Source organism: Larus michahellis, chromosome 3 (genome assembly GCF_964199755.1).
Source record: "Larus michahellis chromosome 3, bLarMic1.1, whole genome shotgun sequence".
In the NCBI taxonomy this organism is placed as follows: domain Eukaryota; kingdom Metazoa; phylum Chordata; class Aves; order Charadriiformes; family Laridae; genus Larus; species Larus michahellis.
The window spans coordinates 125,225,836-125,243,360 of NC_133898.1; the positions used below are offsets into that span (position 1 = coordinate 125,225,836).

Below are 17,525 nucleotides of genomic sequence, written 5' to 3' on the forward strand. Positions count from 1 at the left end.
ACATTCCAAAGCAAAGAGACTGCAGAAAATCAGCATTAGCCTCTGACGCTTAGCAGTCTCGGATGTACAGCTGGAAGAGAGAAAATAGCCCTTCCTTTAATAACGCATGCCTTGGGGGCATCTGAATGCTTTCCCTTCTTTTTAAACCCATGACTGCTTTTTTTTAAAAATCATGACCATGGCCTTTTTCCACTGTAACGCTGATGTTCCTTAAGAGTCCTACAGATGCACCTTCTGTAATGGGGAGATACGCCTTATTCATCTGTTAGTCTGAAGAAGAGATGAATGTCAACTGCGTCCATTCCAGATGGAGCTCATTTTAAAGGGCAGTTTGCTTATCGGTGGACAGAAGTGGGAATGGTGGTTGGGAGCTCCATCCCCCAGAGGGAATTAGACCACCTACAAAATCATCATGGGCGGCATTACGAGGTTTGTCACCAAAACCATGGCTAGGTGTGCTGGCACTTTGTGGGCATCCATCCCACCTCTTCTCTTTGCATCCCATCCCACCTCTTCTCTCTGAATCCCACCCCAGCTCTCTCCATCCCATCCCACCTCTCCCCTACTCCATCCCACCCTTCCTCACTCCCATCTGATCCCACCCTACCTGTCCCTACCCCATCTCGCCCCATGTCTCCCTCCCCTATCCCATCTCACCCCATCCCATTCCACATCACCTCACCCCATCCCACCTCATGTCTCCTTAACTCATCTCACCTAACTTCACCCCATCCCACATCTCCTCACCCCCCTCCCACTACCCCGTCCCATTTCACCTCACCTCTCTTCACCCCTCCTCACCCCCAACCCATCCCACACCTCCCTATCCCATCCCATTTCACCTTACCTCTCTTCATCCCACCCCATCCCACTTCACCGCATCCCACATCTTCCTAACCCATCTCACCTAAATTCACCCCATCCCATCCCTGCTCACTCCCTCTCCATCCCACATTTCCCTACTCCACCCCACTTCACCTCTCCTCTCCTCCTCCTCCTCACCTCTCCTCACCATCCCATCCCATCCCACCTCACCTCACCTCACCTCACCTCACCTCATCCCTCCTCACCTCAGGGCAGGGGGCAGGTACCCTGAGGGAGGGAAGCTTGTCCCGCACTAGTACCGAGGACACAAACAGCTGCCTGGTTCCTAGCGCTCCCTGGGTGCTGGGGAGGACGTGAGGCCCTGCTCCGTCTCACCTGTCCCCACACGGGGCGGAGAGACCGCCCCCGCCCCCGCCGGTAACCGAGACCCGGCGCGAAGCGGCGGGAGGTGAGGGGCGTGGCCAGGGGGTGGAGGAGGTGGGGCAAGTTTGCTCCTCGCGTTCTTATTGGCGGCTCCCGCCTGCCCGTTTGGGCAGAGGGGTGTGCTGATTGGCTTGCGGCGTCCCCTCAGCCCCCTCCACTCCCGCCTTGTCCTCCACCTTCGCCTCAGCGGCGCGGGCAGGCGAGAGGTGCTGGGTGCTCGCTGAGGAGCCGGTGCGGTCCTCGGGGCTCGGCGGCGACCATCAGGGGAGGAGGGTGGCGAGGCGCAGGGCGAGTGAGCCGCCGCAGGTAAGGGCACGGCCGTCGCCGCCGCTGCCTCCCTGGGGGCTCCTTCCCCGGCGGGGGCCGCGCGGTTGCAGCCCTGCCCCGCCGACCTGGCGCCGTGCGCCCGCCTTGGCGGGGTTATGTAAGCGCCCCGCCGGCTCCCCCTGCGGCCACCGCGGGCCGGGCCCGTGGCTTGTGGGGCGCGGGGGGGATGCGGGGGGCGAGCCCGGGGCTTCCCAGCCGGGGAGAGGTCGGTGCCCACCGTGCAGTCCCGGGCGGGCCGGCTGGCCGTGGGCGGAGGTGGAGGCGTGGGGTGAGGGAGAGCGACGTGGCGGCTCGTCCTGCGGGGCCGGTGGTTCCTTGGCAGGGGGTGTGGAGAGGAGCGTGGGGTGAGGGGAGGGAGGCCCTCCCCCCCAGTGTGGGGCACGGGGAGGTGGGATGGGGGCTCTGCAGCCGGGCGGGCAGTGCTGGGTGGAGGTTTGAGGGATGCAGACCTGTCCCAGGGCAGGTCTGAATCTTCTCCTTGGACAACTTAAGGCTTTCCTCCTTGGACAACTTAAGGCTGGTGAGCAGGAATGCAGTGAAGCCCGTATCCCTGAGGGAGCGTCTTCTTGGGCTGCTTTAAAGTTAGCTGCAGCATCCCACACCGATGGTATTTGATGCTTACATAGCAGGTAGCTCTCTAGGGTTTTTTTCCCCCTCCACCTCTCCTAGGCTTTTTTGTATCCTTTTAAAAATACTTTAGTCCCTTTTCAACTTGAGTTTGGAGTCTAGTTTCCCAAAAGGAAAACGTGTGATAGGTTTACACAACTGAAAGAAATGAGAATCGTCGCTTAATCAGGGGTTATGCTTTACATGAGCTTCTGCGTTAGGCTTTCAAGAACTGCGCTTACAAATTGGTTGCTCTTTGTGCTGTTTAGCTAGCTAGAATGGTTGTCCTGTTGAAAAGGAAAAGTCTCTTTCTATGAAAATACAGAATCATTGTAAAGAAGCTGCTGCATTTATTGTTGCAGTAAAACTAGATTGCATGGTTACATGTCATTCCTGAATACTGTGAGAATATAAAACAATCAGGAAAAACTACAAACGCATCACAGTAAACAAGGACAGAAGAAGATATTCTGTATCTGGTAACTTTTTCAGTTTTAAGAGCAGGAACTGTACAGGGGAGTCCATTCTCCTTAAACCTCTGAGGAGGAGTTGTCAGCTATGTGATGTAGTTTGCTTGTCCTCTTCAAATTTTGTAGTGTGTGTTCAGGTTGAGTGACTTGTTTTGTCATTGTTGGTATTGAAAATGCTTGTCACAGCACTAGTGTCCTTAATGTTTTTTTAAGTTATAAATTACTCGTTATTACCAGCAGAAAATAATTTTCAAGGGAACTTTGAAACTTTATTCCAAGTCATGGTGGTGTCTTGAGTGTCTTCTAGGAGTTAAACACTGTGAACAGCTCCTGTTGTATGTAGTTCTGACATACATGGTTTTCTTCCTAACAGGGAAAGGGAAAGTAGGTCTTGGTAAGAATTGGGGTATAGTTATGAATTTTACATTACAAGCTAGAGGGCTATTAAATGAATGTTCCATTGACCCCTGTGTGAGGTGACAGATCTGGCTGAAGGCCAGCAACATTGTAATACTGCGTGCCCCTTATAAAACTGGCTCGCTTTAAATAGAGTAGCATAGAGGCCAAGTGAAGGTAATCAGAAAGCTTGTGCTGGTTTCTTTAGCTTTGGGGAGGGTTTTTTGTTCTTTGAATACCTTAACATTACTGTGGTAACTTTAGTGGTTGATTAATCATAGCCCAGCTATGGTGTGATGACCTTAAGAACTGCACACGAAATCTTCAGGCCTGGCATTTGTGGTTCAAAGCATCATCTTCCTATGGTGGAAGGGGGTTGGACTCTTGGCTTAGTAGGGTTGAGCGCCAATGCCTGCTGGCTTGTTCTCTCCGTGGCTGGAGATACAGATTGCTTAGCAAGCCAATGTCAACTGAGTTCCTTTACTGGCCGTAGGATATGTCCCTGGCATGGGAGGCACAGCTGAGTCTTCTGAGCAATAGGCTGGTCTTGAACTGCTTGAGCTTGCCAGCCCTGCTTTAGATGAATAGAAGTGAATAGTCCCTTTGGATGGTAAAAGCTTCCAAAAATAGTTACAAAGTCTTAGCTATATTTAATACGGCTAGAATGTCAATGGAAAGGATTAGAACATTTGGGATTTGCACCAGTTAGCATTTAAAAAAAAAAAATCCTCTTCCTTATATCTGTCACTCTTATAAGAGGAATAGTGGAGACATGGCACTATTTTTGTGTGGCGCTAACCAAATTGGAGTTAAAAGTGTGAGTGGACTTCACTGTACCAATAACTTTACTGTAAGGGGAATAGTTGTTGTCCAGGTGGGCGATGCAGAGGTGAAGGTTGAGGGAAGGGGTGACTGTAGTCTGTATTGCTTTTAAGACTGCAACAGTTCATTAATCCTGTCATGCGAGGTCCTGTTCTGCTCTTTCTAATTAAGTAAAATGTCTCCATTTAAGTCCATGGGAGCTTTCCATAGTGAAGCATTAACATCGTATAAAAATAATACTCATTTTCAGTGTTCATTTTGCAGAATGGAATGAAATTTGACTTCAGCAGGAGTTGTATCCTTAGGCTAACACTATAGAAACTGGTGACTCTGCTTTCATTGAGCCAGTAATGAAATTTGAAGTAAAAACTGACTGTTTCAGTGAAATCTTAGTAAGTTTGATTCTTCCCCCCCAATTATGGTAAAACTTGCTGTTTGGGTTATTTTTTGGTGTGGGGTTTTTTGTGTGGTGTTTTTTTTATTTGTCAGTAGGAGAAAAGGTGTAATCCCTACAGTTTTTCTGGAAACTTCTAGGAAAAAAAACAAAGTGAGAAAAGTTGTAGTTGTTTTTTCCCCCAAACTTTCTTAATTCCTGCAGATTATGGTTTCCAGGTTTGCACTCAGGACTCAATAATACTTTTAGTTTATAGTGATTATATTTAAAGCTTCTATTTGTAACATTTTGTTTGCTTTATTCTATTTTTAGTCATGTTGTTTGTCATGGCAAGCAGTGTTTAATAAAAAAAAAGTAAAGTTTCCTAGCAATTTCAAGAGATATGTGCCTGTTTCTTGATCTCCCTCAGGGACTCTTTTACAAAAACTCTTAGGACAGGAAAATGGTCACCAAGGAAATGCCTTATTAGTTTCCGTAAAAGCAGTGAATAAATCTATATGCGCTTGGTGATATATAAGGCACTGATCCATTCAAACGCTTCATGTGCTCAAGTTGTCTTAATTCAGCAAAATTTCAGCTGAAGTTCTTTGCTCTGTGGGGGTCTAACTTCACAACAAGATGTACATCTTTGCCCTTTCAGTTTTACACTAAAAAGCAATACATTTTGAGAACAATTTTTCAAATAGTAATTTCAGTAAGCTATTGCTATTTGCCAATGAATATAATTTTCTGCTTATCTCTGTTAATTTTAATCAGAGGTGTACCATGTCTAAAAATAGTGAGGTAACAGAATGAATAGTTGGCTCCCACCTGGAATCTCTACAGAGCTTTCAGTTGCAGTATCTATGGAGTTGCACACTGACATGACCTAATCTATTCCAGTGGGAAGGGCGTTTGCTTCATGTTTTGAACTATCAAAAATTACAAGCTCTTGCAGCCCTTGACCACAGGGGGAGAAATTTTAAATGTGTTAGGTCAGTGTGAAGTGATGCAAATTGTGCTATGAACTGGACAAAAGAAGTGACAAGGAGATTCCACATAGGGTCTGGAAGGCTGGTGGCTGGTTTGGTTTTCCAAACTTAATAATAGTACTGCACTCTTGGGGTAGGTACTCTATTCTGTGTAATGTATTTTCTGACCTGAAAGTTTAGGGTCAAAACCCTACACCAAATTCAGAAATAACACAGGAACACAGATTACATATGGGTTACCTTTATTTTAAGGGGATAAATGGATGTGGCAAGCAATCAGCATTAGGTGGAGGTTGCATGAACTTGTGCTGAGATTTGTTTATGTCTCAGCATCTCTGCCTTCTAAGGGGAACAATCCTGCTACAGAGTTTACTAGTGTGGTCCCAGTTAAGATCTTGGTGAATTAATTTAACACCAATATTGGTGCTGGATGATGCTTTAGTGTATTATTTTTTTTTTATGATGTTGCCACTTTTTTGAAATCCTGTATGACAGCTTCTAGGAACTTAAGTATTTGAAAAACTCCCTGATTTGGGAAATGAGAAGCAAATGCACAACTTGTTTTGAACTCATTACATTTTAAAATTGAGTACGGTTTACTCTTATATGGATGCCTTTCTATGTTTTTTTTGATGATATAAAAGGCACCATAAGAGGTGGGAAGTTAACTTATTTTTGTCAGAAGCTGTGGAAAGGAGCTTTAATATAAATTGGAATATGATCCAGTGATTGTAGTATAGTTACATAAAAGATGACTTGTAATTGGATTTATTTTATATGGTGATCCAGTTCATAGATTATATGTTATTTAGAATTAATTGTTTTAAGGGATTTGAAATGTAAATTCTTTTATTCTAAATTAGTAGAATAATTGGAAAGAGAATGTTTTTTTGACAGGGACAGCCTGAAGTGGCAAGTAAATTCAAAGAAGCCACAAAACACTATCAAAAACGAAACACCTGAGCCTTAAGGTGTTTGACAGACATACTAAAGGATATGTAGTTATGATTTGTTTTATATATGTGTGTAACATTATTTCTAATGCAGAAAAAGGTAAGACTTCCTGCTTGTGACTGGCTGAAGATAACTTCTGATATAGTGACTTCTGAAGTTCACGCAGAGCTGTGAAAACTTAAATTATAATCTCATGAATGCTTTAAGTAGGTTAGTTACTGGAAAGTTCAATCCTAACTTTTGCTGTCACCTGTCCATTCCCAAACTTGGCCCTCTCTTTCTGTTTGCTACGAATATTTATACAGCCATGAAGTGAATCAGGTCAGTTATCTACCTTATGGAGTTAAACCCAAACTCTTTTCCTTGGGCCTGGTCTCTTCCTTTAACTGAATCAGTTTGTGCGTTATGCCAAGACTTGGAGCAGGAGATGCTTTCTCCACTACAAGAGGTAGCATGGGGCCTGTCTCTGTAGGAGGTGACTGGTGTTGGGAGTGAGAAGCCTGAGGTGCGTGATGATTATGTTGCGGTTTTTGGCATAAGTGCTAGTTTGTCCAGTCAGAGTCTGAACTTGCAGCCCAAGGGTTTGAAGTGTGCTAACAAATGTTGATTCAAGTATGTTTGTCACCTCTGATTATCATTGAGCTCAGGCTCATATGCAGTTTATTTCTCTTGGGGGACATATATGTCTTTTATTAGTGAGATTTCTATTTGAATTGAGGTGCTGCACTTGATATTTTGCAGTACATGGCCCTCCTATAGCAAAGTAAAACTTGTGAAATGATAGTTATTCTATACAGATGTTCTTCACTGTGCAGGTCCCATCTTAAATTAGGCAGGGGATTTAACAATTAGTGTATTGTAAGTTGACCTGCTAGTGGAGGAAACACTGATCAGAATTTTGGGAATATCTTAAGTGTAGAAGAGGTGTGTGCATGTATACACACCTACCTACAAGTCTCGAAAAAGAGATGGTCAGAAGGCATGCAAGACAGTGACTTTTTTAAGAAGACTTGGCCAGTACTCGAGTCCCACTGAGCAAATCTTCAGTCAACTCTTGAGACAAAGAGGAGCGAGCTTTTCTTGTTGAAGAGCTCTAGCAGAGCAAAACTACTGCCACATAATGTAAGATTATTTATTAATTTCTGATCTCAGATGGAACTTTGAAGCCTGTATATTGTAGCATTGCCTGCTATAGTGTATGCTCACTTCCTTGTTGCCAACGAAGATGGGTTAAAAATCTGAACTTCATCATTGTAACTTAAAATACTGTTCTGTTTTGTTGATTGTCATAGTGGTTTTCCTTAATGCTTGACTTAAAAGCTTCCTTTCCTTTCTAGTATCTCGTAATATGGCTCTACTGGGAGAAAAAATAAACAGAAGAAAACTGTAGACTTTTCTGACTTCTGTTGATATATTGAGATTCTTTACTTCTCTGCACACCCTAATAGCTTTGTTATGCATTGGGGAACAGGATGTATGAAATCTGTTAGCTGCCATGAAGTTATCTTCAACAATAGTACCATACTTTATAGTGGAAGCGGAGCTTATTTATTAGTCTAAAAAGTACAGCTTAAGAAATCAACTAATATAAATAGAGATGTGTATAGAAAATAAACCAATGTATTGTATTGCCTCTCTTACTCTTCTTTGCTGGCTGAATGGAATTTAAGAGTCAGATTCTTGTTCCATTATATCCTAGGACATTCTTGTAGATCTTAAAGTTTACTACTCCCAGTTCCATTTAATCTCCCCTCTTCTCAGTAGAATGCTTATTGAGTGTTAATGCGTAATCCAAATTCCTATAGCTTTTGAGTATCAGCTTGTGTCATCTTTATCCTCTTGAGTCCATTGTGTAAAGCTGCCTTTGAAACATCCTGCTCTGCTGAGTGGACTCTTCCAGCTTCATGCTTGTGGGGGAAGAAGGGTTTTACTCAGTGTGACTATAAAATAGTCATTATCTTCACTGACTGCAAGTAGTCTGCCTGTTGTGAATGAAATACTTCATACTCGCTGACGAAAGTCTGCTCTGACATGTGAATTGTATTTTGTAACATACTGGGCTTGAGGTTTATTTTCATAAACTTAAAAGCAATGAATCTCATCTTGACACAGGCTAGACATGATGACAAACACATTTATAGATGATTGTGTTTGAAGTAGATGATCTATTAATATTTTCTGCTAGAGCAGTGATACGTTCTGAATTTAAGTTTCTTCCCTAGTGGTGGCTGTTGTAAGGATTTCTTATAGTAGTTATCTGGGTGTTTTTACACTGAAATGTATAGTAATACCAGGCTTATGTGAGTTGGCTCAAATACCAGAGACAACACTGCTGTGATAATGAGTTCCTACTACAGTAATGTATACTGTTGAAGTTGTAGCCACTCTGCTGTCACCTGTTCAGGCTCTCTTCTTTTCACTTAGAATGAAATTCCTAGAATGAAATTAGTTGGAGATAGTTGTGCTAATGTCAGACTGAGTTGGTGAAAATAGCAGTGTGTATTTGATAGACTGAAAACCTGTCCTCAGGTTGACGCAGTAAAAAGAAGCAGTTGGCCTGATGCTTTCATTCTATACCTGCTTCTTTACAGCACTGCATCCTTGTTTGTTTTAAACCCCTCCCTCATAAATTACGTGCATAGAGGATAGGACTAGGAAACTTCTGTTTTTAGCTGTGTAACATATTTTAGTACCTGGAAAAGGAGGACAGCTAAGATCCTGTGACCTGCCAGATCTCTGCAGATCACTGTATGCACTATGAGTGGCATTGCTGTACAACACTTACCTCTGGACAAGGTCCTGAATTATCCTGGTCTGACCTTGTGGTTTGGACGGGATGACCTCTGAAGGCCCCTTCCAACCTTAGTTGTCCTGGCTAATAAATCTGTCTCTCACGTGATTTGAGTGGTAAGTGTGGACTCAGTGCTCCAAACAGATACTTTTGAGCATGACTTAAACTTATTGCTTGTGGACTTCTGTCATTAGCCCTGAGACTTCAGAAATAACAATTACTGACATTTCCGTAACATAAAGTTATGGAAAGATGTGCTCTGTCATCAGCCAAATGTCATTTCAGAGCAGCAGCAGAAATAATGTTATATGAAAGGCACAGGTGTGGCAAATTAGCTCCATAATTTAGCTTTGCTTTATTGAGATGAAGTGTAATAAGCTCATAGGGTTTAATTTTGGACACTAGTCCTAAATAGTGTATTTGAACTAATATTTACAACTATTTATAGACAATAGCAAGTATGCAGTAGAGCAAGGGCAAATCTGAAACAGATGAGCACACTGTGTTTATGTAACTCCTTATGTTATAAGGAGAAAGAGCAGCCAATTGTTATTGCATAGTGTTATTGAAATAAACAAAAAATATAAGGGAATTAATTATTCCTCTGCATAGTTTCTAGACAGCTTGCTGCAGATGTATAGAGGTTGATGCCTTAATACACCTGTACTAAGGACAGGACTAAGGATAAATACCTGAATTTATGCTAAGTAACACCCTGATAACTAATTGGACCTTTAGTTACTCTGCTTGGCTGGTATGAAATTTACTCTTGTATCAACAGTAGGGATAGTGTTTGATGTATGGGCTTGTTATTTCTGTGTGTCTTAAAATTATCTTTCTACTTTGGATTTGGGGTGAAGGCTCCAAAGTCAGCATGATTTTCCTAAAAGGTGGTGAGAGTCACCTCTTGAGTCCCCTCTTCCCTTAGCTTTTTTTTATTTGCTTCCCAATGTGATTAAGATACAAACAAAGAAATTGTTAATGGGCATGGAAAAACAGGGTACTTCCTGTCCTTAAACTGTAGGGGGGGAAAAAAAAAGGCTTTATTTGTAATAGTGATGTGTCTTAGTTGTACTGTTTTTCAATGATTCTGCATTCATGCTACTTCCAACAGGGTCTCTTTTTTCCTTCTTTTTTTTTTGTCTTCCTTTGAGTTGATGCCTGGTATAACTTTCAAAGTTATTTTCATTTTCTTCTTATCCAGTGTATTACACTTTGCTCTCAAAGCTGAGTGCAGGCTCAGAAGCACCAGCCTGCCTTCCCCGTAACAAATGTGACTCTCTCAAACCCAAATACAACATAGTATTTTCTTTTAGAGTAAGGGGCACTTAAGTAATGCCTTGCTTCTGGTTGGGTTCAGCAGCTTGTGCTGATATGGTTGGTTTTCTGTGCTAATAAATGAAACTAAAGCAAAGTCCCTATTTGAGCCTTGGTTAACCTAGTCTTAGAGCCCTGTTTCAGAGGTCAATTGTTGCCTTAAAATAGTGTGATGTATACTTTCTACAAACTAATCTCCCAAACTAAGATTTTCTGGGTCAATTTGTGTATGTGATACTTTTAAAAGTGTAGTATAACTGTCTCTCTTCTCCATGCTGCCAGGGATGAGGGAAGACTCGTACTTCTTTGGAATGCGAGGCCTCGGTCACTATGGCTGCATCCCGGAGGACGGAGGACAGTTCTTACTCTACTCTATAAATGGAGACAACGATTTAAAGAGGTGTTTTGCAGAGGAAGATTTTCATGAAATAATTGACTTCAACGATCTCCCAAATTCTCTCTTTGCTTGTAACGTTCACCAGTCTGTGTTTGAAGATGAGGACAGTAAGGTACAGTGTCAGTTTCCATATTTTCAATGTAAGAGAAACATATACCTTATGTTTGTGTTTATTGTAGTTTCGATGAAATGGATAGATGGTTTAATCTCTCTTGTACAAAGAAAGTGGATCACAAATAAGACTTCTTTCTATGGTGACAACAACACTCTGCCATGATGTTTATTTCAAGATCTTAAAAGCCTTTTTGTCAACTACAGTAAACAAAAATGTTTTTCTTTTGTTCAGACCCGCAGAATACTGAAATGCAGGTATGTCTTCATAGCAACCATAGTTGCAGTCATGATGGAGGTGGCAAAGTCAAACGTGAAAGTTTCTCCCACTTGCTGATCATGTGCCACTGTGATGGAAGACTGCCTTTCTTTTATTTTCTCATAGAATCATTTAGGTTGGAAAAGACCTTAAGATCAAGTCCAACTGTTAATTCAGCACTGCCAAACCCACCACTAAACCATGTCCCTCAGCACCACATTTACATGTCTCTTAAATACCTCCAGGGGTGGTGATTCCACCACTTCCCTGGGCAGCCTGTTCCAATGCTTGATAACCCTTTCAGTGAAGAAATTTTTCGTAATATCCATCCTAAACCTCCTCTCGTGCAACTTGAGGCTGTTTACTTTCGTCCTATTGCTTCTTACTTGGGAGAAAAACTGATACCCACCTTGCTACAACCTCCATTCAGGTAGTTGCAGAGAGCAATAAGGTCTCAAATGTTTAAGTTATCTGAAATATTATTTTATCTGGAAAAATCTAAAATGAATGACAGTGAGAACAAAGACAAGAGGAACTGTGTGAGGATGTATTATTTTTTTTTAACTCTGTAGTTAGTCTAAAATGGAATGTTGAAACAATGTTCTCCTAAAATTAAAGAAAATATTCAACTTTTGCAGGAAGGGTTAATTTCCTGTTTCTTAGCCTAGTATTCTTCCTGATGTAGATGTCAGGAATATAAAACTGACAGCTTGTGACTTTACTGTCTGATGAAATTACTTTAGGCTAATTGTTATAGGCACATCTGAGGCTACCTGAGTCTCTTGCCCAGAATTTTCAATTCAGAAACAATCTGACAGTGGTAAAGTGGGTTTTGGATGGAACTGGCTGATGAGGTGTCCAGATAAAACTACAGATTCATTGGAACCAAAGCTGGCCAGGTTGGACAAAGAGTCTTTAGTGGGGAAACCACCAGATGAAAGGGAGATGAAAGAAGGCTTTGAAGGATACAGGCTTCCTGTTAAAGGTACTGAAAGTGTTATCTGAGGCTGCACAAGTAGAATTGTTTTGTCTTAAATTTTTTAGACATCTTTGTCTTCCATAATGATGTCTTCTGTATGTTTGAGTAATACAAGTTAAAAGAAATTAAAAGTTCATACCACAGCACTAAACAAAATGGTCATACTTAAATATAAATTAAAAAATGTTATACTCTCAGTTGCAGTCGTGGAAGACAGTGCATCAATTGTATTTCAGTCCTTTTGCTAACAAGCATCTTGCACTTATGTTGTGCCATTTTGTGGTATTTTATAACCATCTGGTAAAGAACTTCACTAAAGTTGAAGTCCAGTTTTAAAGGAAGAAAACAGAAGCCTGGCTAGAACTAGAGACTGACTCTCCATTCTGTGGAGATTCTGTCCCCGCTTGCTCCTGAGCTTTCCCTTTTGAGAGCTGTATTCTAGTATTTAGCTGATGCCTTGGAAAATGTAATGGAGCGATTCTGTAAATATGTGGGATAGTGATCCCCAGACTTGCAGGACTTAAGGATGTGTCTTAAGAACAGCAGCTGGGTTGTGGAGGTGTGTATTCTGTTCCATGTGCATGTCTGTAAACTATCTATCAATGACATGGATTGAACAGCTCTGTTTGCAGGTAAGTAGTTACTCCCATAAATCTATATTTAACTGGATGGGATTACCTTCAGATTTCTCATTAAATCCAAGGGGATGGGGATTTAATGGGGAGCTGATTATGATTTTTATTATTCCTGTAGAACATGTACTTGTGTTCCTAGTTGATTAGTACTTGTAATCCTTTTTATTATTAACTCTTGCTACAGGACAAGGGTTCATGAATTCAATATAAAATATTGTCAAGTTACTAAGCTAAAGTTTAAAATCTCACACAACCACGATTAATAAATGCTGTGAACAATCATATCTTCAATTATATATTGATCTAATGTATATGTAGTGGTACACTAAACTTCTTCTTAAAGAACATACTACAGTAATGGTTATATCTATGGTAGTTTCATTGTGTTATCCATTCTACAGAATGTAAAGTTTTTTGCAATGTATTTTTGACTTTTATTCCTGACCTACACATTTAGGAGGAAAACGGAGGTATGATTGGTTTGGAAGTTAGAAGTTACCTACCAGAGAAACCTGTCATTGTAAATGGTGGTTTTGATTTGGTGTATGAACTTGCTGCATAAATAATATTTAAACATAAACTTCTGATTGGCTCTGGCATGCAATGGTATTAATGTAAAGAATTCATGCTGACAGCTCTAGAGTTACTTTACCTGAAGTGTTTAAGAGGCTGAACTGTCAAGTTCAAACTTCTAATGCACAAATATCTAAGCAATGTACTCACTAAAAAATAGGGTTTTAAAAGCAAATGCCTTAAAAAAATGTTTGTTTTGATTTGAAGGCACATAGCTACTTTGTATCAGATATAGGGTAAATTCTGGGTTGTGCTTGAGTGTATATATAGGCTTGCAGCAGCCCTGAGGGAGCACTTAGCTGTGCGTACACCTGCACCGTGGATGAGCTGACTCCCTTTGTCTGTTCTTACTGTGTTCTGTATCAGATAGACCTTTTCACCAATATCATGTGGCTGTACAGCACTTCTTAGAAAGGATTCTCTGTTGCCTACCAAGAGTGATGATGGCATCTGCAGGGAGCCTGAATTTGGACCTTCATTTTCTAAAAATGAGGAACTCTTGTGGCTGAAGGCTATGTCCTTTACAGATGAAGAAACTGTATCAGGCCGGGCTTGAGTTTTCTCCTGGCTGGCACCCTAAGGTCTCAACGTAGACAGAGTGAGTCTTCATGAAGAGTTGTGGGCATGAAGATGAGTGTTGCCATCTGGCTTAAAGGAAGCTGCTGAGGAATGACTGCCTGATCTTAAACACTGGCAGAAGAAAGGAGGAATATAGATTAGTACTGGCTACATGGATCTGACTTTGCTGCAGTAACAGAGCAGCTTGTCAAAAAAATACTTCCCTACCTTTCAGACCTGTGTTCTTAGAAAGACATATCTATTTAGGTCAGGAGAATGCCCTGGATAGCTGGGTTCATAATATGGGCACTTAAGGATTTGCACAGGATGGCTTAGCGGCTTCAGTGCGCTAACAGCTTGCTACAACTGAAGGGAGGTGGTTTTGCTTATCTTGACTCCCATTATGGACAGCCTGCTGCTTCGTGCAGAATATGAAATTGTACCTTCTTAACCATGTGACTAGAAAATACTGAGGTTTTTAGTTCAGGGAAGAACAAAGGTGTGAAGAAGTAGGCCAACAGGCCTTTTGCAAAGCTGGGATCACATTCAGCTGTGTCCCCCATCATGATCCTGTGTGTGATAATTTGTTTTGGCATATAACATGTTAATGGTGGGGGCAGATTTTTCGGGCTCTTTTTGGAGTGTACAGGACTGACTTTCAGTACTTAAAGGAGGCTTATAAGAAAGATGTGGACAGACTTTTTAGCAGGGCCTGTTGTGATAGGACAAGGGGTAATGGTTTTAAAGTAAAAGAGGGTCGATTTAGACTAGATAGAAGGAAGAAATTTTTTACAATGAGGGTGATGAAACACTGGAACAGGTTGCCCAGGGGGGTGGTAGATGCCCATCCCTGGAAACATTTGAAGTTGAAGATGTCCCTGCTTATTTCAAGGACCTTTGAAGGTCCCTTCCAACCCAAACCAGTCTATCATTCTATGATTCTGTGACTTGCTTGGGTTGTGGAAGTCTTATTGTGAAGAAGCTAAAAATAAAATTACTTCTAAACCCTGGGATTTGCCACAAGTCTCTTGGAAAAACTGATGGGACTACTTAACGTGAGGAAGATATAGCAAAATTGAGACTGTTATTTTTGGCTGATAGTGTGACTGGGACGTGCTGCTCCTCTTATCTTTCCTGATAAACCAATTGTTGTGGCGAGCCAAAGGGCATGACTCTGATTACTCCTAAGGGTGGATATGTGTGTGTTTTAACAGTTAATTGCTATGCACAACCCTCAGGCTTTCTGAATAGTAACCCTTTTGTTGTGCTTTCGTTATGCATAATCACTGTTTTGTAAAACCATCCTTTCTGTAACTGTACTGTTACTGTGACTGTACCTTCCTTCAGGCTGAAACTGGTAAGTACTGTCAAAGGGAAGCAGATACCTTTGTCTTTCAGGATGGTTTCTTCAGATGCTTTAGTGCCTCAGGAGATGCTTACACAAAACTGTCACTATTAGAATATGCTTACGTGAGGGAAGGATGTGTTTCCTCAAGCTGCTTAGAGGTTTTTTCTCCTACTTTAGCTCAAATTGGGAGAGGCATCTATTAAACTTGATGGTTTTATTTCAGATAGAGAATGATGAATCAGTTTCTGAGCATTTTAGTTATGGTGGAGGTGCCTAGGAAATGATAGCCAAAGTCCGTTAAGTGCTTTTTCTTGCCAATGTAATTCAAACCAATAGGAGGTATTACTTCTGCATGAGAAAATACAGTGACCAAACGTGGGTCCAGTTCTGGACTTCCTCGTACAAGGAAGACATGGGCATATTGGAGAGAGTCCAGTGAAGGAACTAAGATGATGGACTGGAGTGCTTCCTATGAGGAGAGGCTGAGAGAGCTGGGACTCTTCAGCCAGGAGAAGAGAAGGCACAGGGGGATCTTATCAGTGTGTATTAACACCTGAAGGTAGGGCACAAAAAAGACAGAGACGGGTTCTTTTCAGTGGTGCCCAGTGACAGGACCAGAGCCCATGGGCACAAACTGAAACACAGGAGGTTCCCCCTGAACATCAGGAAGCGCTTTTTTACTGTGAGAGTGACTGAGCACTGGCACAGGTTGCCCAGGAAAGTGGTGCGGTCTCCCTCCATGGAGGTATTCAAAAGCTGTTTGGATGTTGTCCTGCTTGAGTAGGGGTGGTTGGACAAGATGACCTCCAGAGGTCCCCTCCAACCTCCACCAGTCTGTGATCCTGTGAACACATGTTGAAGTGTATCCTAATCCTTTGATGAGGAGGGTCAGTGTGTGAATGCAAGATTAGGGAATGAAGGTGATTAAAAAATGCATTTCTTGAACTGTGAGCTTAATGAAGGCAGGGAGGGGAAGGGAGGAGTGAAGAAGTTGAACTAAGAAGTCAATGGAAAAGATAATCCTACTTTAATGGAAGGACTTTATCATGAAAACTGTTATTTTCATGAGGGATTCTTTCACATTACAACTTAATTTACACATATTGGATCACTACTTGCTTTTACTACAGAAGCCTGTATTAGATTTCCTTTGATTTTTTTTCTTAAGATGCGTTATTGGGCTTGAGCCTCTAAAAAGACTTAAGGCTACCTCAACAGAGTGCCGGAATATTTGTCCGAGGATGATGCTTTAAGAGAACTCTGTAGCCTTACTTGGAAAGGCTTTTTTTCCCCTCCTTTGTACTTGCCTTCAGCTTTCTCAACAAAGCACATCTTCATCCTGCTATTTTTATGTTTAAGGTGCAGTAAAAGACACTGGACTGTTCAGTGGCCTGCTGTGTTGTCTTTAACTTTTATATGTTAATTCTGGAACTAAAACTTTCTACTGATGCTTTGACTCTGAAGCATATAATTGAAATGTGTCTGTTCAGTACTCCTTCTAAACAAAGCGGAGCCGGTGAGTCTGCTGCCATGTGTGAAATGTTTCTCTGGTTCCCTTTTCCTAGAGGCTAATTCAAGAAGATGCTCTAGGAGGCAGGCTTTGTTTCTGCAGGGGAAGATCTGTTCCTCTTGCCTTCATTTTTAAAAATCTAGATTGTGAAGTCAAAACCTCTTTGGTCATATTACATCACTGATGCCTCTAGGTGTTGAGTCATCATTATATTTAGAGGGTGGCACACTTTTTTTTAGTCTAATATTAGTATTCAAGCCTGGACTCAGTGGAAGGTCACCCTAGCAAAGATGAAGTCACTGCTCCAAGGCTGGAAAGGAATGCAGGCTTCATTCTGCCTTCCTGGTACACTTGCTGTTGCTTTGTTTTACTTTCAGTTTTTTTACCTTTTAAGGTTGTTGTCTGTTGATATGATAACATTATCAGAAACTGCCACTTGAAGCAGACCATGCCTAGTGCTGTGGAATCCTTACCTACTTTGTTTTGTTCTTCTTTATAAATGACATTAATGTTCTTCTCTGTCATTCTGTAAATATGGAAGTGCCTCTTTACTATACACTATATAGACATCTAGTAAAATAAAAATACAGCGAGTTGCAAAGAAAGGCTCAGGATCAGTGTCCTTTAGCACTTCATGAAACATAACTGCCCTCTAGGAATCCTATCTTGCATTCCTTCCTGGGTGGTGCTTTACAGACATCTAAGAACTACTTTTTTTGCATGATTACGGAAGTACTAAAATATAGCTATAGGAGGCTGTTCTTGCTCTGAGAAGTATGCTGTCTAAAAAATTCATTTTCCATGGCATTTATATTTTATTCTGTAACTCATTTCAAATACTTTTTCTGTGAACCATATC

The 17,525-nt window shown here is 41.6% G+C and overlaps 1 protein-coding gene across 1 annotated transcript in view; it reads left to right on the plus strand.

Annotated features, from left to right (window-relative positions):
* Positions 1–1,355: 1,355 nt before the first annotated feature.
* Positions 1,356–17,525, plus strand: part of RCAN2 (regulator of calcineurin 2) — a 95,162-nt gene continuing 78,992 nt past the window's right edge. The window contains exons 1-2 of the mRNA XM_074582041.1: positions 1,356–1,554; positions 10,579–10,805. Of these exons, the coding sequence (XP_074438142.1) occupies positions 10,581–10,805 (225 nt within the window). The 5' untranslated portion in view covers positions 1,356–1,554; positions 10,579–10,580. The remainder of the gene's footprint in view (positions 1,555–10,578; positions 10,806–17,525) is intronic.